This window comes from Molossus molossus, unplaced genomic scaffold, assembly GCF_014108415.1.
Source record: "Molossus molossus isolate mMolMol1 unplaced genomic scaffold, mMolMol1.p scaffold_m16_p_3, whole genome shotgun sequence".
Lineage (NCBI taxonomy): Eukaryota > Metazoa > Chordata > Mammalia > Chiroptera > Molossidae > Molossus > Molossus molossus.
Window position 1 is genome coordinate 92,596,677 of NW_023425366.1, and position 23,666 is coordinate 92,620,342.

General features: G+C 44.7%; 1 protein-coding gene across 2 annotated transcripts in view; it reads left to right on the forward strand.

The window, feature by feature from the left end:
• Positions 1–23,666, forward strand: part of GRAMD2B (GRAM domain containing 2B) — a 55,158-nt gene that overhangs the window by 26,364 nt on the left and 5,128 nt on the right. For both annotated transcript variants that reach the window (XM_036280665.1, XM_036280666.1), the window contains exons 2-12: positions 3,961–4,080; positions 7,346–7,457; positions 9,909–9,975; positions 10,942–11,045; positions 12,201–12,296; positions 14,887–14,958; positions 15,058–15,138; positions 17,983–18,094; positions 18,646–18,768; positions 19,605–19,698; positions 20,832–20,936. In XM_036280665.1, the coding sequence (XP_036136558.1) occupies positions 3,961–4,080; positions 7,346–7,457; positions 9,909–9,975; positions 10,942–11,045; positions 12,201–12,296; positions 14,887–14,958; positions 15,058–15,138; positions 17,983–18,094; positions 18,646–18,768; positions 19,605–19,698; positions 20,832–20,936 (1,086 nt within the window). The remainder of the gene's footprint in view (positions 1–3,960; positions 4,081–7,345; positions 7,458–9,908; positions 9,976–10,941; positions 11,046–12,200; positions 12,297–14,886; positions 14,959–15,057; positions 15,139–17,982; positions 18,095–18,645; positions 18,769–19,604; positions 19,699–20,831; positions 20,937–23,666) is intronic.

Genomic DNA, 23,666 nt, shown 5'->3' on the forward strand with positions numbered 1-23,666 from the left:
TACTATCATGAGGGAGTTTCGTGACTTTTTTTATGCCTTAGCCTAGACTCATTTACCTCGAAGCTAGACTCATACAAAGTGCTTGCCGCAGTCACTGGAAAGGAGCACAGCTTCCTGGGCCGAACCACAGTGAGGCGTCTGTTTTCCTGAACCTGAGATGCAGCTGAATCATCACTGTGGCCAGTAGCTACTTATTAGACTTGTGTGTGAGGATGCCTGAGTACAACACATCGTCAGCAGGCGGGCCGGGCCGCCGGGAGACGCTGTGTCAGGAGGACAGAGTGCTGAGTTTACCTTAAACACACAGTCTCTCTCTGGGAGGAATGGTAGTGGCCCCCATGGAAGAATCTAATTCTGAACAGTGGTGAAATCCCAATCAAGTTGTCATCAGAGTGATGAGGTCTGGCAATTGACAGATATTGAACTGTTGATAGGGGTTGTCTGACCTGTTGGTATTTATAGATTGTGTAACTGTGGACAGTGTCTTAGTGAAACAAGACTTCCTCGTTGGTAAAATGCCATCCCCTAATAGGAGACGTCAGGTTTGGTTGGTACAAGCATAACTATCCGTCTCATTGCTCCGAAATTCCTACTGAAAAGCTTTGGGGGCCCATAATGGGCGCTTACATTGGGTTGGAGATGAGAGAAGAAACCACCTGCCGTGGCCAGGGAAAGGGGGATCCTGTGTTCCCAGCCTCTTCCGCTGCTTCTGGGGCTACTTAGACTTACCCCTCACCAAGCTCTCGCCTGCCCAGCTCTGAGCTCCGCCGAAGCAGGGACTCCTCCATACACGTGTGTTGAAAGAAGAGTGCTGTTTGGAGGGTTTGTTTTGTTTTTAATTTTAGTTTTGTTGACTCTTTAGTGTCCCTGAAAGGGCCTTGTTTAAAAAAACAAAAACTGGTTTCTTTATTTTCATGATTTGAACTAGACCTGTTATTTCGGCTCGCTGTCGGTTTCTCGAGGAGGCATTCCATCGCCCTCCCACGCTCTGCTGCAAACCAGGCTCTGCTGTCCCTGCTGCGCGGTCTCAGTCTGCTGCGGAGACCTCCAGTGTAGGGCGCTTGCTCGCGGAATAATCTCTCCTGTGGGGGGAATTAACCTGCTTGAGTTTCGGCAGCATCGTTAAGTCAACAAAAACCTAAAAGTGAGTTGGTCCGTAGATGAACTTCACTTAACTCTTTGAGACACTACGGAACTAATCCCACATTGGTCAACACACATAAATGACCACTGTGAGCGACATGCTGAGCCAAATGCAGTGTGGGGGGAGAGAAAAACAGAATCCCTGCTTTTAAGGAATGTCGTCTAGCAGTTGGCTTCAGTAAGCCATTTGGGAGAAAAACATGAACAGAACAAGGCGTTGATTAATTAGGGTCCTGGTGCGCAAAGCCGGCAGCAGCAGAGCCAAGACTGCGGGGCGGAAGGCTGCGGGGCTGGCCCCTCCCTCCACCCGTGCCCCTCAAGGACAGAACCAGCGCTGGAGGCCAAGCGCCAGTGTAAGGGAAAGTGGGTGGAGACTATCTAGAAAGAAGCTGTTTCACCGGAGCAGACCAGCGTGTTCTGTCCTGAAGAGGCATGCCTTCAGCCCAGCCGGTGTGGCGCAGTGGTGGCGTGAACCGTGCACCATGGGGTCTCCTGTTTGATTCCCGGTCAGGACACATGCCTGGGTTGCAGGCTTAATCCCCAGATGGGGGCGTGCAGGAGGCAGCTGATTCTCATCAATGTTTCTCTCTCTCCCTTTCCCTTCCTCTCTCTCTCTCTCTCTAAAAAAATCAATAAAAACATTAAAAAAAAAAAAAAGAGGCATTGCTTTGGTGGGTTGATACAGAGGTGAGCACTGTATCTTTTCAGTGCTGGGGGTGGGGGCTGAACCAGGACCACCGCGTGGTGAAGCACTCCGAGCCCTGCCCTAAGCAGCAAGCGCAGGGAGAGGCGGAAATCCAGCCGAGCTTTGCTCCCTTCACCTTGGAGCTGGGCTGTTTCTGCCTGGAGCAAGGGGCACCCTGTCTCTGCCAGGCTGTGTATCAGGGGCACTACATCCAAACAGAGAGGCACTTCTTTATGTGTGAGGGTGGCTCTTTCTACACACACAAAGGTGCTGTATGGGACAGCGGTGGCTCTGCTTCCGAGTCTTCATCCGACCCTGCCCGAAATGCAGGGAGTGTTTGAATGGATGCTGAGGTGGATTACTGGAATTCCACACACACTCAGTCTCCCTGCTTCAGGAGGGCCTCTGGATTTCTGCCCAGAGCTTTTGAAGAACAGGAGTGCTATGTGTGCGGGGGAGGGGGGTGGGCAGAGGTATGATGGAAGTGCCCTTAACAGTTCTAAAATTATTGGAGTCCATAAACTAAACTTGATGCTAAAGTTTAACAAAATCATCTTTTTTTAAAAAAACCAAAGCAGTGTTGTCCTATTACTATTTCAAGGCTTTCCATGTACCTTTTGTCACATAAAGCACTTCGGTTACGGATAGACCCCTTTTATTGTACGTAAGTGATCTGAGTACTTTGAAAAGAACTGAAGAGTCGAGGGTTGGACCTTTGTCCTCAAACACTTAATCTACTTGGGAAAAGAGAAATATAGGAAAAGAGAAATGCTGACTCCAACATGAGAGCATCAGCTGTGCATGGGGATTATAATGGATACGTTGTCAGAGATACTTGGTCTTGACTTTGACACCACAATGGAATGTTCATATGCTGTAAAAAGTGGTAAGTCAGCAACCACCAAGCTGAAACTAACCAATAACATTTCCTACCTGTGTGTTCAATTGCAGGTGAAGTTAGCAAAAGGGATGCTAAATTAGGATTCAAATGAGCTGAACTGTCATGGCAATGCCAAATAAACGCGTCTTCCCTTATGCTTAGTCGCCATGGGGCTCTCACGTTCTTAGAAATATGTTGAGTTCTTTGCAGTGCAGGCTGACACCAAGGAAGTTCTGATCCCTATATGGAACACGTCTTCTTCCTTCCCTTGTGCCTTCCTCTCCTTCCCACAGTGGAAATGGTTTCTTCTGTTCCTGAGTTTGAAGGGACACTCCCGAGTCTACCACACTGGTTGACCTCCACCCACAGTGATTCAGCATGCAGACCCTCTTGACTGACCTTCCTTTCCCTCTTTACCAAGGTCAACACGGGTCTTCCAGAAGCCTGTTGATCATGACTATGTACCACCTCTATCCTAGATCCCGTATTCAGTATAAAAATCAGTAAGCTTCCCACCCTACCCTGGAGCTTTTGCACTGAAGAGCTAATAAGGGGGCTAGATGGATAGATGGGTGGTTGAGAGCGTGGGGGGAGGGAGTGTGCATGGGGAGAGACAGAGAACACACATGCACACAAAGGCCTATCAGATGGACAGACCCGAATTTGAATCAACTCAGACGGATGCTAGTTCCGGTTGCGTGGGTAAAATCTTGACTGAGAGTCTCGGATTCCACATCCATACCGTGGGGGTAATCCGACGGGCCTGGGCGGTTTGCAGACAGATGAGACTGGAACTTGCCTAAAGAGGCGCCTGCTTTAAATAACAACCCAAAGCGGGGACCTGTACAACCACAACAAAAGGTGATTAAGTGACCGGAGAAGTACAAACAAAAGCAGTGGGGCTGCCCAGCAGGAAGGCTCACACCTGGCTGAAGGCGGTGAGCCAGCGCAGGGGCCCTCCCAGCCTCCAGGTGCTCTGCCACTCCAGCGGCGAGCGGGCAGAGCAGGGCCCACGGGAACAGAGCTGGGAGGCAGCAAGTCCCCACAAAGTCAGATGTTTACCCGCTGAAGCCAGCTGAGAGGGCTTAGAATGGAGATTCGGAAAGGGCGCAGCTGCCCAAGTTGACCTCAGCCAGTGGTGGGGGTTGAAGATCACTCCACTCTGCAAAAAGCCAGGTGACTTCACCGTTTTTTTTTCCATCCACCCCCTGCTCTGGATGTTTAAGGTGAAGCGTTTTTCTCTCTTCTCCAGCTCAGAGGCTGAGAATGGTGTGGAGGAGAAAAAGAAGGTCTGCAGGTCACCAACAGCCCAGTCTCCCACCCCGTCCAGCGAGGCCGAGTCCCCAGACCAGAAGAGAGTCATCTGCCTGCGGTGAGTCCTCGCACTGACTGTTCTTGCCCTTTTGGGGAGGAGGGGTTGCTGGGAGGAGCTGGTGTTTCTAACTTTATGGTGGTTGTTAAAAGAGTGAGTGAGGATTGTCTATAGACAAATAACACTCCTGAGAAAGCAGTGGGGTGTTTTTCTTGAATTCTCGGCACGGGCGCTTGCCTTCCTTGCTCATCTCTTCCTAGAAGCACCTTTTTCTCCTTCCCACCCCAGCCTTCTGCGGAACGTCTGCCCTTTTATTTGATGTACTGACTCTGCTCACTGATAAGCCAGGGTGGCCCTCTTTCCGGACTAGGTTTACAAAGCACCTGGGAGAGCTGGCCAGGTTGCTTGTGAGGCCCGCCCAGGTTGGAGTGTCTGCCTAGCCTCTGGGTGTGCACACCTGCTGTCTCGCTTCCCTGGCAGCCATGGAAAAGCGCAGGGGAGCCCCGCCTGGGACCCCCAGGCAGGGTACGCGTGGGGGGCATTTTGTGGGGCTGGTGCTGGGACCACAGTGTGGTTGTGGGGCTGTGGGGGGACAGACAGTTTTGAGATGTGGAGCTATGTCTCCATCACCCTCAGAGACATCATGTGCTTTCCTTCACACGGAAGGAAGAAGTAGGAACTGAAGAGTGGCTTTTGAGCCCTTCGAAGAGGGTGTTTAAACCAATGTTCACGTAGGAGCAGTGTGGCCATTGATCTGTAGGAGGTGAGGAGTGCTCGCTCTCCTCCCGGTCGTTAGAGCTGTCAGAACTGCCGCCTCTGCGTCTTTTGGCCTCTGCTAGAGGATGATTAAATAACTCCTGCTTTCCCTTCCCTCCTGGCTACCCAGCCCATACCTTCTCTCCACATCTGTACTTCCTGCAGGACCAAGTGTAAGTCTGCACTCTCCCCCCACGATGTTTCTGTCACTCCCGTACCCTCTCCATCTGTGCTGCATGCCTGAGCCGATCTCTCACTTCGACCATGTTCTCTGTGGCTGCTTCCTGCCCGGGCATCCTGTGTCATCCCCAGACGGTCCCTCCCCAGAGGCGCTGAGCATGTGTCTTTCACCGCTGTTGGCTGGCTACAGCGTGCACTTTTAAAACACTGTTGATTTTACTCCAACTTCCCCAGGCTCTGAATGAGATCAATACCCTCATCATCAGGGCATGCTTGTTAAACTTCACAGGGCGTGTGATCTATGCACTTGCAAAGACCTCAGCACTTGGTTTAAGGCTCTGCTCTCGCTGCAGGGAAATTCTTAGGTTTTGAACAAGGGGCCCTGCATTTTCATTGTGCACTAGTCCTGCTCATAGGCACTTGTGAGAAGTGAGAATAACAAGGTGGAGAAGACCAGAAGGAATCAATACTATTTAAATGTGCACCCCCACCACCACCACCACAGAGACCGTAGGTCCTTTGTGTTGTTCCTCTTGAAGTTGTCAAGGGTATAGGGCCCTACTTGTCACATTTACTTCCTGTCCATTGTTCTTCAAAAGTCTGATTGTTGCGTTGACAAGTCCATTGATATTTGTTCATTTGAATCAGTAGAGTTGATAAATTCAAATTAGTAGGTAATATAAATAATAGGAAATTTAATATTTGAAAAAATGATTTTAAAGTAATCCCTAGAATTCTAAAGAAATTCCTGTCTGTGAGTAGGTTCAGTGGCCAGTTCCTGAATCCAGTCAATGTCCCTTGAATTGCTGAGCGGTATGTGGTTTGAACATCACAGATTCAAATGGAGTCTGGCAGGGGCCTGGGACATTATGTAGCATGTCTTTTCACAGCTGAGAAAAACAGAGCCTAATGTCCCTCTGTCACACCCATAAATAGCTTAAGATTCTCCTTAAAGTCAGCTTTGCACCAAAATTTTTTAACGGTGCCTCATTCTAAGGAATCGTATTGTGAAATCATGGCTGGCATGTGTCATTTTCCCCAATAAACAAAAGAAATCTGCATAGTCATATCATAAAACTTATTTTTTTTCCTTAGTCAAAGATATCTGACATTTGAAACTCATCTGTATAACTATGCACACACAGCCCTAAAAATCACACCTGCGTCCCACTTGGAAATGACAGTGCCGAGTCAGGCTGAGGCTATGTGCTGAGTCACGAGTCTGCTCAGTGAAGGGCCTTGGCTAGAACCACTTCAAAGGGAATCCTGGGGTTGACTTCCAAGCATGTTCTTTTTCTATCCTAATTTCACTTGACCGTTTTCCCACTGTGAGATGTTTCGTCTCTCTTCTCCCAAATCCTGCTCATCCTATGAGGCCCCACGTATGAAACCCACATTGCTCTGTTGGCCTCCTCTCTTTCCTCCTGACAGACCGATTGTCTCTATACCTCCTCCTAATGCCTATGATATGTTTTGTTTTGGTGCTAAATCATATACTGCCTTTCAAAGAAGTTTTATTTTAGTTTTAATGTATTTTTATTGAGGTATAATTGCCACATGACATTATATTAGTTTCAGGTATACCACATGACCCAGTATTTGTATTCCTTGCGAAATGCTCACTGCCATAAGTCTAGTTGACTTACATCTGTCCCCACACATTGTTACAAAATTTTTCTCTTGTGATGAGGACTTAAAAAGATGTTTGATTTGTACACAGGTTCTTTAAGGGTGAAGACTGTCTTGTGTGTCCCAAGGCCTTGAACACAATGCCCCACTTAACTGACACTTGTTCGATATGAATAGATTTCTGAAATAAAAAGTGTTGATTGCACCATAGCTGCAATTTTGTTTAATAATTTGCCTCCTATACTCTTTATGCTGATTAAAATACTTTTGAGATGATATAATTATTTTCACAACTAGATTGTTATTTTTCTCTTCTACAAATGACCTTTTCTTCAGTTTGAGATCCCAGCCTGCTACATCATCCTAGTCCTACAACTCTGTGTAAAGCCCTCAAGGGCACCTGAGTGCTTACTGACATCTAGAAGGGAAAAGAAAACAGCAGGTTTTCTTGTGAGATGGTATAGTAATCAAGATGTATTACAATAAAATTAATGAGTAGCATAAAAAGCTCATTCTAGCCTAGCAGGTGTGGCTCAATGGATTGAGCACTGTCCCATGGACTGAGAGTTCCTAGTTGATTCCCGGTCAGAGCACATGTCTGGGTTGCCCGCTCGATCCCCAGTGGGGTGTGTGCAGGAGACAGCTGGTGTTTTTATTTCTTTCTCCCTTCCTCTCTCTATAAAAAAATTAATAAAAACATATTAAAATTTTTTCTTCTAAAAAACTCATTCTATTGACTCACTGGATTTTCTTTCCTCAGGTCAAAATCCAGTTGTGATGGTGCCTCTGTAGCAAGCGATAAGAACGACTGTAAATCAGAAAGCAAAAATGACGCTAAGACTGAAAGGAAAAAGTCTTCGTCTTCCAGCCAGGTAATCAGGGAATGGGGTGTGTGTGGTCTCAGTGGGTGACAGAAGCATAAAGCCAGTGGGAAAAAGAACCCAAGTGGGCAGCCGTCTGCTGGTCAGGACTGACAGGTGTAGATTTTAGAGAATCTGGGAAAAGGACGGGCTGCAGATCCTTCCTTTGATTTTCCATCAATATCATATTTCACAATTGATCTTTCAACACATACTGAGTGGGTAGTGAGCTCCACACTGTGCCTCTAACTCTGACAGGTGCCCACGGGCATCGCCCCAGCAGGGACCAGCACTGAGTCATGTGCTTGTCTGGTAACTGGCCAGGACCAGGAGAGGTGTGACATCCTTGCACTAAAACGAAAGAGTCTGATAAGGCACCTGTGTGAACAGAAGGCCACCCAGCTGCACACAGGAGGAAAACCTGTGACCAGTGTCATGATTCTCCTCCAGACGTAATTTTGCTTCTGCTCTTCAATACCTAGATAGGAATTGAAGCCCGGTTCCGTGTGACGCACTTACTGGGCCAACAGGGGGTGTTTTTGATACATTACCCCTAAGTAGTGGGATATGTATCTCCTAAGAACTATTACAGAACATTGTTGGCACACCCAAAAAATGTAACTAAATAGTAATATAAAAAAATACATTATTGCCCTGGCCAGTTTGGCTCAGCGGTTCAGCGTCTACCTGCGGACCAGAGAAGTCCAGGGTTCGGTTCTTGCTAGGGGCACATACCACAAAAAAAAAAAAATTATTAATATAGAATCAATTTTCAGCCGTCTACCATGACCCCAGCAGAGAATGACCTTTAGAAAGGTTGTCTGTCTCCCTCTCTTTAACATCCGGTCAAGAGCCAGGTACTACATGTATTTGTCCTTTTGTTTTTCATTTCAGTTAGTCCCACTACCTTTTTTTTTTTAAACCCTTATCACAATGACATGTTTGAAGAGTCAGTGGCCCAGGATGTCTGTAAGTCCAGTGGGCAACCAGTTTGACTGTAGCCACTGAAAATACAGTGTCAGTAAAAGCCTTCGACACCTCGCTTTAATCAAGGCACTGCCCTGGGTGCAGGTGGCTCCCTAGGAGGCACCGTGAGGTAGCCCTACTTTACACGAGGTGTTGATCTGTCAAGCAGCTAACTCTTGGGGGACCATCTGTCATCTGCAAGGCCTGTTGGGAGCTCTTCTTTACAGCAACACTAGGGCCGTTTTTGCCGTTGAGACCACACCTAGTTTAGATAATAAAACATCAAGGACCTAAGTGTAGTATCTCTCTCTATTTTTCTCCTAAGACTTTTTTATCAAAAGCACTGATCAGGCAGAGTGGTCCTATAGAAGGAGGACCCAGCTCTACCTTGAGTAGCTGTGGTTCCCGTTAACTCAGTACCTTTGAGGCACAGTGTCCTGACCCGTGTGATGTGGACGGCAGTTCCCGGTTATGGCGGGGGTGGCATGTGAGCGCATTCTGCACAATGCCCAGTGCAGTCTGTACGCTGTGGTCACAGTGGTGGGAATAGATGCCTTGAAAATGACATGATTTTCAGCATTCCAGACTCTTGGGCCTTTTGCCTCCCTCGAGAGAAATAAATCCTACTTGTCTTGACAGTCATCTCCCCCTGACACTGGCTAAGGAAATGCCTTCACAACAATAATAGTATTGGTGACAATACCAGGCAGTAGGTCCTTTAGCTGTCTTGTCCCATTTGAGCTTAATGGCACCCCACTGAGGCAAGTACTATTTTTGTGGGTTTTTTTTTAATAACTTTATTTATTTTTAGAGAGAGGAAGGGAGAGAGGGAGAGAGACAGAAAAATCGATGAGAGAGAACATCGACTGGCCATCTCCTGCATGCCCTCCACTGGGGATCGGGCCCACAACCTGGGCACGTGCCCTGACCGGGAATCAAACCAGCAACCTCTTGGTGCATGGGTCAATGCTCAACCACGGAGTCACACTGGCCGGGTGCAAGTACTGTTTTGGTCCTCTGATGCAGAAGAGGAGACTGAGGCCAAAAGAGGCTAAGTGGCTAGACCACAGTCACATGCCACAGAAGAGGTGTAGCCAAGACTTAAACTCAGGTTGATGTGACTAGAAAGATTTTAACCACCATCCTCTTATGAGAGCAGTCACTAGTATCTTTAGTGCCCTGGGATCACCTCCCTTCCCTAGTGAGGTTCCTTAGAATGCCTCCTCTTTTCTTGGGTGGGACATCTTTAGCTCCTGGGCAGAAGGCTGACCCCCAGCTGCATCGGATGATCGCTGTCTGTGCAGCCAGCAGGTCACTCACTAGTCTGGTTGGAACTGGAAACTTGGTGCCCTGTCTTCCACTGTTTTGCACTGAGGGGTCGTGTTGGAGGCTAAGATCAGAGAGATGGAACGCAGGGTGATGCTACAAAAAGGGAAGGGAGGTGTATCCTGCCATCTAACTGAGAGCGGGGCCATCTCTCTCTTGTCCGCTCTGCAGTGCAAGGCGAACATGCACTTTCACAAGCTGTTTCTTGATGTCCCAACTGAAGAACCGTTGCGGCAAAGTAAGTTCTGACCTGTTTGACTTTCTAAGCTACATATTTGCAAAGATGCTAATTGGTTTTGAGGGGAGAAAGAGGGTTGGGGACTGAATCACCCAGGATGATCGGTTTCTGAAAATCATGATGCCCCAACAATGTCAGCTTCGTCCAGTCGGCTCTCACCAAGTACCTTCAGACACAAGAAAGTCAGATGGGCAGTGGGACCTCTCTACATGATATGGAACTGATCCAGTATGATTCCAGAATGATGTCCTCCCCTTCATATTGACTGCTGACATGCATTGTGTTTGGATTGTCCTGAGATTTGGGATAACAAGACTGGAGCAAGAGAGGCCACTAAAAGAAGGCTAAAAAGAAACACAGATGCAGGTGGACAGACATGCATTGATACCTGCACTGTGCAGGGTGCAGTGATCACATCTGAGCACCTTGCTCAGGAGGCCAGTCAAGCACCTGTGTCTGTTGTGGCTCATCAGGGCCCAGTGTTCCATTCTAGCCTCTCCGTATACAGTGTTAAGTAAGGCAAGACGCTGGGTTCCAGCCACAAGCTCCAAACAGGAAGGTGTGGGTCATGCGCTCTTCCTGCGGTTAGACCATCTATTTCAAAAGGAGTCATTGGTGACAGTCCTGGGGAAGGAGGAGCCAGAGTGTTTACATTAGCACAAAGGTGACACACCTTCCCACCTAGAGGAGATGTTTGAAACACCCTCTTGAACCTCATTTGTAGAGATAGAGATAGATTTGCCCCTCCATTTTGATTTTCAGACTAAAATTTGTAAGACTTTGAATGAAAAAATAACTCTCATCTCCATACTTTTATTGCACTAAAGATGATTGAAAGAAGCTGATAAACCTTTTGAGTATGTGAGTGTATTGTCTCTGCCCATGCCTGAGTCACCAGCATCTATACAGAATTCTCATTGTACATGTAAATTCTAAAGAATATAATACCTGTGTGTGTTTTCTCAGGTTTTACCTGTGCTCTACAGAAAGAACTTTTGTACCAAGGGAAGCTGTTTGTATCAGAAAACTGGATTTGTTTTCATTCCAAGGTCTTTGGAAAAGACACCAGGGTTTGTATAATTTTTTGGAAAGAAAGCTAACCCTGTACCTTATTATATTTGTGAATATGAATTGTTTTAAATGTAGCAATACTTGTAAATATTTGTGCCATTATTATGCCCTTACTTAGAGCCTCTTTTATGGTGCTTCCAAACAGCAGGGGTTCTGGGTGCCTCTGGATGACACACCTCTCCCTGCCCTGGACCCGCCCAGGCAGGTGTCCCCGAGAACTCCCAACGTTCATATAAAAAGGGGTCCATAATCCATTTCAAAGATGCACAGCAAACCTAAAACCATTGTAAGAGATACTGATTTTGTTGTGTGTTCGTATCAGTTAACTATCAAAGATGTCTAGAAGAACGGGCCTCTCCATAAGCTACTTATTAGAGTTCACTCTGTACCATCCCCAGCACAAAGGAGCAGGAACTGCAGCATTGAAGACTGAGTCTGAGGGAGTCATAGGGCCCCAGTCCCCAGTGGATGCTGCCTGACACCTTTCCATTCCCATTAAATACCGATGTGGGGGAGCAGAGGCCATGACACACTGAGCCACTAAGGAGACTCGCCTGAAGGAACTGGTGGTTTCCCAAGGCGCCGCCTTTTACCACAAGGACCTTGGGATGGGGGCGGCATAAGAAGGGAAAAGATAATTGCATCCCATTGACATTCCTTCCCTGTGAGCTGGGCTGTCACGTTCAGGCCACCAGAGTAAGGAGTAAGAAACACCGTCTTGGGTGTGCGTGACCTCAGTGAGTTTTCAAGCATTCTGATTTGTGATTATGAGTAAGAAGCTTTTTTTTAATCCTCACCCAAGGATATTTTTCCATTTATCTTCAGATAGAGTGGGAGAGGGGGAGAGAGAGAGTGAGAGAGACACATCGATTGGTTGCCTCCCGCACGACTCCAGGGATTGGGACGGGGATCGAACCTCAACCGAGGCACATGCCCTTGACCAGAATCGAACCTGCAACTCTGGTCCATGAGCTGACGTTCTGACTGCTGAGCCCAACTGGCCAGGGCTAAGAAGGGCATTTTTTCATGGATCCCGGAGAGCCTGCTGGTTTTGGTTTCTTTGTTATCGGTTTGTTTACTTTTTTCCTTGAACAGGAAGATTTGAAGTGTTCCGTGAAGTCAGCCAGTATGTTAACTCGGTGATTCTGTTTCAGATCTCTATTCCGGCCTTCTCTGTAACCCTAATAAAGAAAACCAAAACTGCCCTGCTGGTGCCAAATGCCCTGATTATAGCGACAGTCACAGACAGGGTGAGTACCAACAGAGCACGGGCACCTTGTCCGTCCTGCTCCGATCTCAACTGCCCTGGGGCCTCCTGCCAGGACCAAGACCTTGGACCACAAATGTCATTATCTCCCACAGGGAATCAGGAAATATACGTAAGACTAAGTTGTAAATTCCTAGCCTTCGGACATTCAGGTAGTGTTTTTCCCCTCACAGGACAACTCTTCTAATACAATTGTTGACAACTTTTAATTTCCTGCTGACTTAATTATATTTGCTCGACCAAGGTCAGAAAAAATATAATTCTTTCCCAACCCCTTTCCCTAATATCTGTTAGGTCAGGCTAACCTGATGTTCCATTTCTTTCCTGCGATTTAAAACAACAACCATCACCACCTTCTTGGCAGTCTGAGGCAGGTGACACCAAGGAGTCCCGGAGGGAGGCGTGGCCAGCCGCCCCATAGCCTCAGTGGGACCTCTCCAAAGGCATCCCAAATGCATAAAACATGCGCTTGCCACGCACCTGCAGCTTCGGGCCAGTTCCCGGCCGCTTTGCCTCCAGGTTGCCTTAACTATCCCACTTCCTGTGGGAATTCTCCAGCTGGTGTCGACTGTCGGGCTACCACAGACACGTGCGACCAGACATATCTGTACTGAGAGGTGTTCTTTTAGCTGGGGAAGAGAGAGGGAGTGGAATATTTTGGTTACCCATATTTCACTTGAAATTATTTTCTGATATTTTGCCGATTTCTATGGAAGCATAAAAGGCACATGTCATTTTTTTACCATACTGGACAGATGAAGATAAAAGAGGTTATGCAGATGAGCTAGGAAATATGTTAATATCTGTTTTTGAAAATTTTTTTAGATACGCTAATGGCGAATAAACATCAGGAATTTCTCGCCAGGCATATGCTAAATACTTTCCTTATGTTTTCACATTTATTCCACACTTCCACCCTCTAAGGCAGGGGTGGGGGACCTTTTTTCTGCCAAGGGCCATTTGGATATTTATAACTATTCATAACATCATTTGCGGGCCATACAGAATTATCAACTTAAAAATTAGCCTGCTGTATTTGGTCAAACACTGAATTAACTCACCCCCAACATGATGGCTGCACTGCTTCTCTTTGGTGAGGTGGTGATGTTAGATGGTACTCGGCCCGTCGGGCGGTCCCCACCCCTGCAAGGGGCAGGTGTTGTTAAGAGACGGAGGCTAAGAGGCCTTAAGTAAGCAGTCTCCCAGTGTTGCCTACTTAGTGTCAGAGCCAAAATTTGCAACTGTATCCTGTCTAATGCCAGAACCCATAATGTTAACCACTTTGGGATACAGTACTTTATTGTATTGGAAACTGTACCAAATTCTTCCATGGGTGAATGAGAGAGGTAATCACTAACTTGGGAAAGCAAGCCTGGGAAGATTCCATGGCTCAGATAGATGGAGAAAGGGTCAGTTTTAAGGTTTTCTCAATGTACTATTAAGGGTAAAATCATTTTTCCTTTTGTCATTGGTCTCCAAATTACTCGTCTACTTCTGATTTTACTACTTTCCCATAACTCACTTATAAGCATCGACTACAGAAATCTCCATATTTGTACAAGGCAGGATCTCGAAGTGGTTTGAAAAGGAACGAGCCCATCTGAGCCCCTGGGAAATTTTCATTGGAAAGCTAGGTCAGGGCAGAGAAAGCAGACCTTCAGGAATTGCTAAATACCTTCAAAAAAAAAAGGGGGGGGGGTGAGAGACTTAGAGACTTAAAAAAGGATCCAGTGAATATCACTAATCTTTTTTTTAATGTCCAGTTCTTTTCCTACTTGTGCTTATTTGTGGTACCTTTATCAGGGTATGGGAGCCTTCCTTTTTCTCTCTGTTTGTTTATTACTTAAATTGGGTTTGGGAGTTTTGTTGCTGTTGTTGGAGAGTATATTTTTTTTCTTTCTTTCTTTTTCTTTATCCTCACCTGAGAACATTTTTGCATTTATCTTTAGATAGAGCAGGAGGGAGAGAGGGAGGAAGAGAGAGAGAGAAACATCGATGTGAGAGAGACACATTGACTGGTTACCACCCACATGACCCCAACCATGGCCGAGGACAAACTGCAACCGAGGCACATGCCCTTAGTGGGAACCGAACCGGGGTCTCTCTGGTCCGCAGGCTGACACTCTAAGCACTGAGCCAAACTGGCCAGGGCAAGAGTATATTTTCTTTAGTCCAGGAATGGAATAAAAACTGTATATGTGAGCCTGGCTGGTGTGGCTCAGTGAATTGAGCATCGTCCCATGCACCGAAAAGTCACCTGTTTGATTCCCGGTCAGGGCACATGCCCAGGTTTCAGGCTCGATCCCCAGTATGGGGCATGCAGGAGGCCGCCGAGCCATGTTTCTCTCTCACTGATATTTCTGTCCCCCCCCACACACACACTTCTTCTCTAAAAAGTCAATAAAAAAATATTTTTAAAAAACTGAATGTGTGAGTGAGCAGAATGAGAATATAGACCAGAGAATGGTCTGCATCATTTAAAATGAAAAAATATATACAAATAAATTTTTGAACTCTGAAGACTCATTTCTCGTCTGGCCATATGTTATTAATTACTCTGTTTTGTTTTTCAGTACATATTTGTCTCCTTCCTCTCCAGAGACTCAACTTATAAACTACTAAAATCTGTTTGTGGACACTTAGAAGTGAGTACGACTTTGCTGAGCCTCAGTTGCTGTCTGTCTTCTCTGTTCCTTGTGGTTTCGTAATTAATCTGGAGTTTCATTTTGTTTCAATAATTTCAGAATATAAGCGTCGGGAACAGTCCCAATCCGTCTTCTCTTGAAAACAGTTTCCGGGCAGACCGCCCTTCATCTCTGCCTCTGGTGAGTTGCCTACATAACTATCTAAATGCAAAAGAAAGGGAATATATCCCACAGCTACACTTCTCCTTACACCATGACCAGGGTTCAGGAGGAACTTGGGACCGTAACATTTGAGGCAAGTTGAAGAAACAGGGCATTTCTGTCCTGAAGAAGTAAGTGGAGGACCAAAGGATGTCATAAACTTTTTTCAAGTAATTGAGGGGTGGCCCTCCAAGGGAAGAGAAACAGGATAGTGGGCTGCCTTGAGGGCTACTGCTCACCAGAGGTGTTCATTACGTCTTGCTGTGTTTGCTTGTCAGTGCTGTTGTAGAGATTCACCAATCTATGTGGGGCAGAGCATGATTCATCCCACAAGTGGTTCTGTGTTCTGTGTTCAAGGCTCTGTGTTCGAGTATGCTATAAGGACATCAGGAGAAATCTAGACTAGTTCTTGCCTTCAAAGACTTGACAGCTTAGTGGAGAAGATGAGGAATACATAGAAGTAACTAAAAAAAGAAATCTGCAATGCCCAAGTGAGAGGTAGAGATTCTTTGATTTCTTTAGACTTGGTAGACAGTAAACTTCCAGTGGGGAGTAACCCCCCATTTGTACAGGATGTATACCTATGATGGTATAAGTTGGCCCAGAAAGAGTCCTAGCCATATGATTCAAATGAGTATTCCCAAATTGATTTTTTTTTATTGATTTATTAGAGAGACAGAGGAAGAGAGAGGGAGAGAGAGATGGAAACATCAATGAGAGAGAACATTGATTGGCTGCCTCCTGCATGCCCCCCACTGGGGACCAGGCCCACAACCTGGGCATATGCCCCGACTGGGAATCGAACTAGCGACCTCTTAGTGCATGGGTCAACGCTCAACCACTGAGCCACACCGGCCTGGCCCAAATTGATTTTTTAAAGTTGTTTTTATGATTTTTAGAGAGAGAGGAAGGGAAAGGGAGAAAGAGAGAGAAACATCAATGTGAGGGAGAAACAAACATTGATCAGCTGCCTCCTGCATGCCCCCGCACTGGGGATGGAGCCTGCAACCTGGCATGTGCCCTGACCGGGAATCAAACCGGCAACCCTTCAGTGCATGGACGACACCCAACCAGCTGAGCCACACTGGCCAGGGCCCCAAATTGATTATTGTTATAAATGTTGAAATACCTTTGATGAAGTGGTATGAGCCCATGGTTTCAGCATCTACAGATCTTTTTTTTTCTTGAGAGCTGTTAAAAAAAAGTAGTGGGGTTTAAAATATATTTGCACAAAAACTTGAACAAGAATGATCATAGCTATTATTCATAATAGCCAAAAAATGGAAACAACCCTAATGTCCATCAGTTGATGAATAGATAAATAAAATGCAATCTGTCCACACAATGGAATATTATTTTCCTAAAAAGGAATGAATAATTACTGTTACACAGTACAATGTGGGTGAACCTTGAAAACATTATGCTAAGTTAAAAAAGGCAGACACAAAAGACTACAATATTGTATGATTATTCCATTTATATAAAATGTTGCAAATAGGCAAACCCATACAGACGGAAATGTGATTAGTGGTTGCCAAGGGATGTAGGCGGGAGAAAAAATGGGAATGACTGCTAGTGGGTAAAGATTTCTTTTGGGGGGTGATGGAAATGTTCTGAAATAAGATAGTGGTCATGGTTACACAACATTGTAAATACTCTATAAGTGACCAAATTGTACACTTGAAATGGTGAGTTATTATGTTGTGAATTTTATCCCAATTAAAAAAAAAAAGAAAAACTTTTATAAAACTTTTTAAAAATAGTGGGAAGAAGTACAAAACAGAATTAAACACAGACGATTTGGAATCCGACGATCCTGATTTCAGAGCTGGGTTCCGCCCAGCTGAGCCATGCCATCGAACAGGCTCCGACTGCTCTGTTTCTTCATCTAGTACAATGCTAACCTCACGATGTGGCCGGGGAGGTGAAGTGCATCGTGTGTGTAAGCTCTGCCTACTGCCTGACACATGACAGGCAGTTGATAAATAATTATTAAATTGAAGAGACTTGAATTTTTTCCATTTTCTTTCCCTCTAAAAATCTTGCACAAAATTGAAATGAATGTTGAAATGACCAAAACATAGCTAGTTGAAGGTAAAAGGTTAGTCATTTGCTTACAAGGCGAGTCTCTCCATTTGACAGCTAACTGGACGGAGGGCTCCGCCCAACACTGCACCTTCATGGGGTGTTTCAATGACAGCTCGTCTCTGGTGCTGAAGCACTTTGGGGGAATGAGGGGGTTCAAAGGAACATGTTCCTGCTCTTTCCCCTACTCCTCTCTCCTCTGCCATCCTTCTGTGATGTAAAGGTGACAACACTGACCCTGTTTTGATTTAGAGGAGGGAAGAAAAAGAGCTGAAGTTTTCCTTTTGGGGTCTTAATTGTTAGAGCCATTTTCCCTTATCTGTTTCCAACACCTTTTTTTTTTAACTAATGGAAGAACACCTTTCTCTGTGTCTGCACATTCAAACATGCATTTAGATCCTTCTGTCTTACTTTTTTCTCTCAGATATGTCTATTTTGGTCACTTTTCTCATTCCATAGTGCTAATGGAAGCTTCTGATGAGAAGCATTTCAAGCGTCGGCATTTCAGATTGTTTGTGTTCTGGACATTTGTGGTTTCCAACAAGCTGGCCACTGTTTGTTGATAGATTCAGTAACCAGGTACTCAGTGACCTGCTGGGAAGATCCCAGTAGTCGCGGGTAATCCTTTCTTCTTTTCCACATTTTATAGGTCAGGCCTAAGTCAAGGCCGGGGGTCACAAGGAACTGCCCTTTTAGTGAGGGGAAGTAGCCTCTCCTCATTTCATTATTTCCCTCCAGGATTTCAACGATGAATTCTCAGATCTGGATGGAGTGGTTCAGCAAAGACGGCAAGACATGGAAGGGTACAGCAGTTCTGGTTCTCAGACTCCCGAATCCGAGAACTCGCGAGGTCTGGGCAATTTCTGTATCTTGGCTAAAAGTTAATTCTCCACAAAATATCTTCATCCCACCCCTTAAAAACAAAACCAACCAACCACACACACATACACACATATACACACAACCCTTGTTTTCCTAGTTAAGAATTGAAACAGGAATCTGGGGAAAGGGTGGTTTGCAAGTTTCAGAAAATGGAATTGCCTATGTGGTAAAATTCCATTCCCATTTATACATATTTAATAAATGTCTCATAAATCAACATAATATTAGGTTGCTTGAAAGAAAGAAACATATAATGTTCCCCTCCCTCTTTAATAATATTATTGTTACAGCTGAATCGTCCCCATGAGCCAGTGAGGCAAAGACAGACTGCCCTTACATCATTTTATTACCTGTTTGTTTGATCATTAGATTTCAATCCCCAACCACTCAGCCAACTATGAGAAGACCCATTGATCTTGGTCATTATGCATGTTGAGAGCTTGATTTGCTTTTGTGGTTGATACTACGTTTTACATGTTTTGAGGGAAGAACTCACCCAGCCCCGTTTTGGCCTGATAGATTTCCATGTGACAGAATCCCAGACAGTTCTAAAAGTCTCCAAGGGAGAAGCAAAACCAACAAGGGCAGATGCCCATGTGAACAGAGTACCTGAAGGAAAAGCCAAGAGTCTCCCTGCACATGGTAAGGAACGGATTATGGGGGAGCCAGGGGAGGGGTCTGCTGGTAACTTTTAAAGGGCCCTCATGCTTCATTTTGGACTGCCTTTCATATTCCCTCCTTTTTTTCTTTTTTAACTCTTTGCATATTAACGCATTTATTCATTAAACAAATATTACTCAGTCCTCTGGTTTACTATGGGGGATACAAAGGTGAATAGCCTTGCCCGGCTAGTGTGGCCCAGTGGTTGAGCGTCGACCCATGCACCAAGAGGTTGCCAGTTCGATTCCCGTTCAGGGCACATGCCTGGGTTGTGGGCCTGATCTCCGGTGAGGGGCATGCAGGAGGCGGCCAATCGATGTTCTCATCGATGTTTCTCTCTCTCTCTCCTCTCCCTCTTCCTTCCTTTCTCTCTAAAATCAAAAAAGAAAAAAAAAATTTTTTTTAATAAAAATAAAGGTGAATAGCCTTCATGGAGGCCCCTCCATTATTCTGAATACTTTGAGATTGTGATTCAAAAAATGCTATTAAAATGCAAATTATTGAGTTATTACTTATTTACTGATTACTCTAATAACTGGTTACCAGTTGTACTGGTATGAGAACGAGGATGATATCTGTCAGGTTCACCGTTCACTCCAACACAATGCTTGACACAGAGAAGGCTCTCAGGAAACATGGACTGATAAAACGTGTGGGAGGAATTGTAACTACTGCTTAAAATGACACCTGGAAGGCTTCACTTAGTATTTCTGTGATTTCTCTTAGTTGGGAATAGTTATCTCTTCCAAGTACCTCTCTCCTTAGTAATATTGCTGGATGACGTCTTTTAAAACTGTCCCTCTTGGTTTTCCACCCAGCCGTTGGTCAATCAGAATCCACTGGAATCTTACACAAAGTCAAGTCCCAGAAATGTCCAACTCTTCGCCATATTCTTATCTTCTACGCAATTGTGTAAGTAAATGAACTTACAAAAAGTGACATAAGAAAATGATTCAGGCCCTGGCCAGTTTGGCTCAGCGGTTAGAGCATCGGCCTGCGGTCTGGAGAGACCCGGGTTCGGTTCCCGCTAAGGGCACGTACTTCGGTTGCAGTTTGTCCCCGGCCCTGGTTGGTCGTGCGGGTGGCAGCCACTCGATGTGTCCCTTCACGTCGATGTTTCTGTCTGTCTCTCCCTTCCTCTCTCTCCCTCCCACTCTATCTGTACAAAAAATGGAAAAATATCCTCAGGTGAGGATTAAAAAAAAAAAAAAAAAAAGAAAATGATTCAGTTGTTTAAAGGAATAACCTTTTTATGTTGCCAAGAGCCATTATAAATCTCATTTGTGGCTAATGTGACCCAAATGTTTTCTTCAACAATTTTTGTCTCCTACTTCAACATTGCTGTTTTGTTCCTTAGGCTTTTGGTCACATTTTCCTGTTCATCCCCTTCTCATTTAAATAATGAGAAAGGAGGAAGGAAAAGCAAAATGATCATGCCGAATCCATGCGAGGACTAAGTTCTGAGTGGATACCATTAGTTGGGAAATTACAATGGAGCATCTTTGTCCTTATTATTTATTTCCCACTCAATCCCTATTCTCTGGATAGAGGCCAAACCTACTTTAAATGTCATCCCCTTTATTGAAAACTTAGGCGTGGATTTTTTTTAACTTCCCCTCACTTCCAGTCTTTAATCAGTTGTTCTTCTGAAAATAGCCTGACCCAGTTCTAGGCTGTTTCTCAAGACCAAGAAGGATGTGCCCAGTTTAGTTTCCAGATAAATTAGGGAATTTGTGAGTCACCAGAGAATGAGGCTGGGCCCTTCTAGTGAGGGAGACAGTGCCATGTGTATGGCCCCAGGACACCCTACTAGAATATCTTGTAAATTGAGGAACTTGGGCTAACAAATTTTAAATCCCCTGTTAGCTCTAGAGTTTTGTGACAAGCATCAGCCTGTTGAATAAAGATCTTTTTAAAAAATCTCTTTGTCCAAGTCGTTTTAGAAAATACCTCACCTCGAATGCACATTGGCTCTGAGTTTGTTATTTTACGAACGTCAGGGCCTGGCCATTGACCACTGAGATTTCTCTTCTATCCCTTTCTAGTGTCTGCGCATTAATCATCTCGACCTTCTACATGAGATATAGAATTAATACTCTGGAGGAGCAGCTGGGGTTACTGACCTCCGTTATGGATACCCTTCATACTGAGTAAGACATTTCCCTCCTGTGCTATCATCTGCTTGCTATTCAGATTAATATAATGTTTGCCCTGAGCTTAGCAACCTTCCTAGCAAATATTAATTAAGGATACATTTTGTATGTGACATTTAAAGTGTACATATGGGAAGAGGTGGGAAGGTCCTAGAAATGAATGACCTGATTGTGCATGTTCTTGAGTTGCTATAATGTTGCCAGTGATGAGGCAAGAAACAAGTCTAATTTTACATTATCTTGTTATCCTAAGACTCAGTTATGTGACCTTGGCCCATTTATTGAAATATAGAAGTTTATCTTAGTAAAATGGCAGGGAGTCAAGACATTCATAGGAGAAAGGCAATTCAAGATTTGGCACATTTTATCACCTGTAACTCTTTATTGGCCCATTTATTTACAGAACTTTTGGTCGCTGTTAAGTTACACTAGTAATGGGTCAACTGTGTCTGTAAAATGTTTCCATCACAGTCATTTTGACAGGCCTGACCTAATGAAGCCTATTCAGACATAGAGCCCTTTGCTTTAAACCCATTTCCATAAGGATTTTGACATACTGCCTAAAAAGTAAAATAAAAAGTTATTCCATGTTAGAAAACATAACTTTCAGCACAAGTTTTCTAAGTGTCAAGTTTCCAGAGTACATACAATGTGCTATTGATTCTATTTTAATGGACACGTAAACAAATACAATTTTCTCTCACTATACCTCATAAGGTAACCATTCCTCCCATCTTGCAGATGAGGTAACTGAGACTCAGAGGAATAATTAGCTTCATGTCTTACAGTTTGAAATGGAATCGGGGTTCAAATGTGGGTCTGTGTGACTACAAAGATCATAGGCTGCCCAGTCCACCAGGGGTTCCTTGGTTGTGAGAAACAGCCTAGAACTGGGTTAGGCTATTTTCAGTGTGCTTCAGCATCTTCTAGAGGGCTTGTTAGAACAGCTTACAGGGCCTGTCCCCAAAGGTTCTGATACATGCATCTGAGATCCGGCCTGAGAATTTGTTTCTCTCGAGTTCCCAGGTAACGTTGATGTGGTCTACACTTTGAGAACTATTATGCTATATCCTGTGAGGGCCTTTCTTTATGCTCTAACAGTTAACTAAAAGTCTTACTCTGTGGCTTACTAGAATGCTGGCATAGAGGTTATTTTTGAACTATAAATATATGTTTGAACCAGGAACACAGAAGTCTAAAGGGTGGTTTGGAATAAATTCATTCCCTGCCCATACTCTCTCCCCTCTTGTTCAAAAGGTTTTACACTTAGAATTAGGAGGTGACTCTAGATTACGGCAGACTGTTCTGTTCACTGTCACATAAGGGTTTGATTATTCTAAGAAAATGTACACCAAGGCCTGTTAGCATTCAGTTAACTTGGTGGTGATGAGAGGGAAATTCCACCAACAAAGGCAAATGAAATTTCTTCTACTATTTAAATAATCAACTCAGGAAGTACCATCTGAAAAATAATCATTCAAAGGAAAAATTCACAAAGAGCATATATGACATGAGATCAAGGATACACTCATGATGGAAAGGACTGTGACTAAAGTACTTATACAGGACCTGAGCTTCCCCAGTACCTTCCTACCTCCAGGGTAATTAATCCAGCCACCCTGCCCAGGTCGCTATGTCCACCCGCCTCATGGATTGTTTAGTTGCTACAGAGCCATCCTTTTAAATCCGTACTTTGTACCAGCTTTGTTACTACACTGACAGCCTCGGGACTGTCAGAATTTCATGTTGATAAATCTGCACTGTGGGTCTCAGATCCCCCATCTAGAAACTGAAAGATTTAGATTCAGTTTCCTTGGGGGGGGGGGGGGGTGTGGTCCAAGATTTTCATAGTATGGGTCAATGATAAAAAAAACTGTTTCAGTACTAGTAAATGAAAAACATCTGATTGCTTTCTTAACATTTAGATAACCATCAATAATTTACCAAGTGCCTATATCTCAAAAACAGATCACACGTAAAATAAATTAGAGCAGTCATTACCCCCAGAAAACTTAATGGCTGCAAATAAATTACAAGAAGAATTGCAGAGAACATACAGATAGTGGTTCTTCACATTAACATAAAGATCTGATGAAGAGCTTTAGACCATCTCTCCAGGAAAATTGTACATTCATCTCTAAAGTCCTACAGTTTTAGCTGGTATAGGACCCCGGTGGGTCCCACAGTAAAAACAAGCTCATGCCAGACATAGTCTCATGGTAAATAATGAATACATTTGATAGATTATAAGACAAGGACAAATTACATTTGTATGGCAAGTCTCAAAGAACTACAGAAGTCTCACACTTCAACAGAAAGTAATGAAAGGCAGTCCTGAACATTCTGCAAGTTCTGGGTAAAAAGTTCCTGCTCCCACAAAGAATCCATCTGTGACTGAGAACAGCAATCGTTCTTGCAAATGTATGCTGTTGTGGGGGGGAGAGGATATTGGAGGCTAATAAAAGGGGTTTAAGAAACCACGTGCTTGAGAGCAATTGTCTGATTGTTTGGGAGCCAAGGCACACACAACACAGCCACTTAAACAAAAATAGCTGAAGAGATTTCCAGCTGAGCTATTAAGAATTAGTCCCCAAACATCGAGTCTGGAGTCCTGGATTACTGCCGGGCCTTTCTGAGGTTAACAAGTTAAATGCTCCCTCTCTTTTATTACAACCTAGTGTTCTGTACAGATACATTTCAGATGTGTTTATTCGGCTTCTTTCTTTG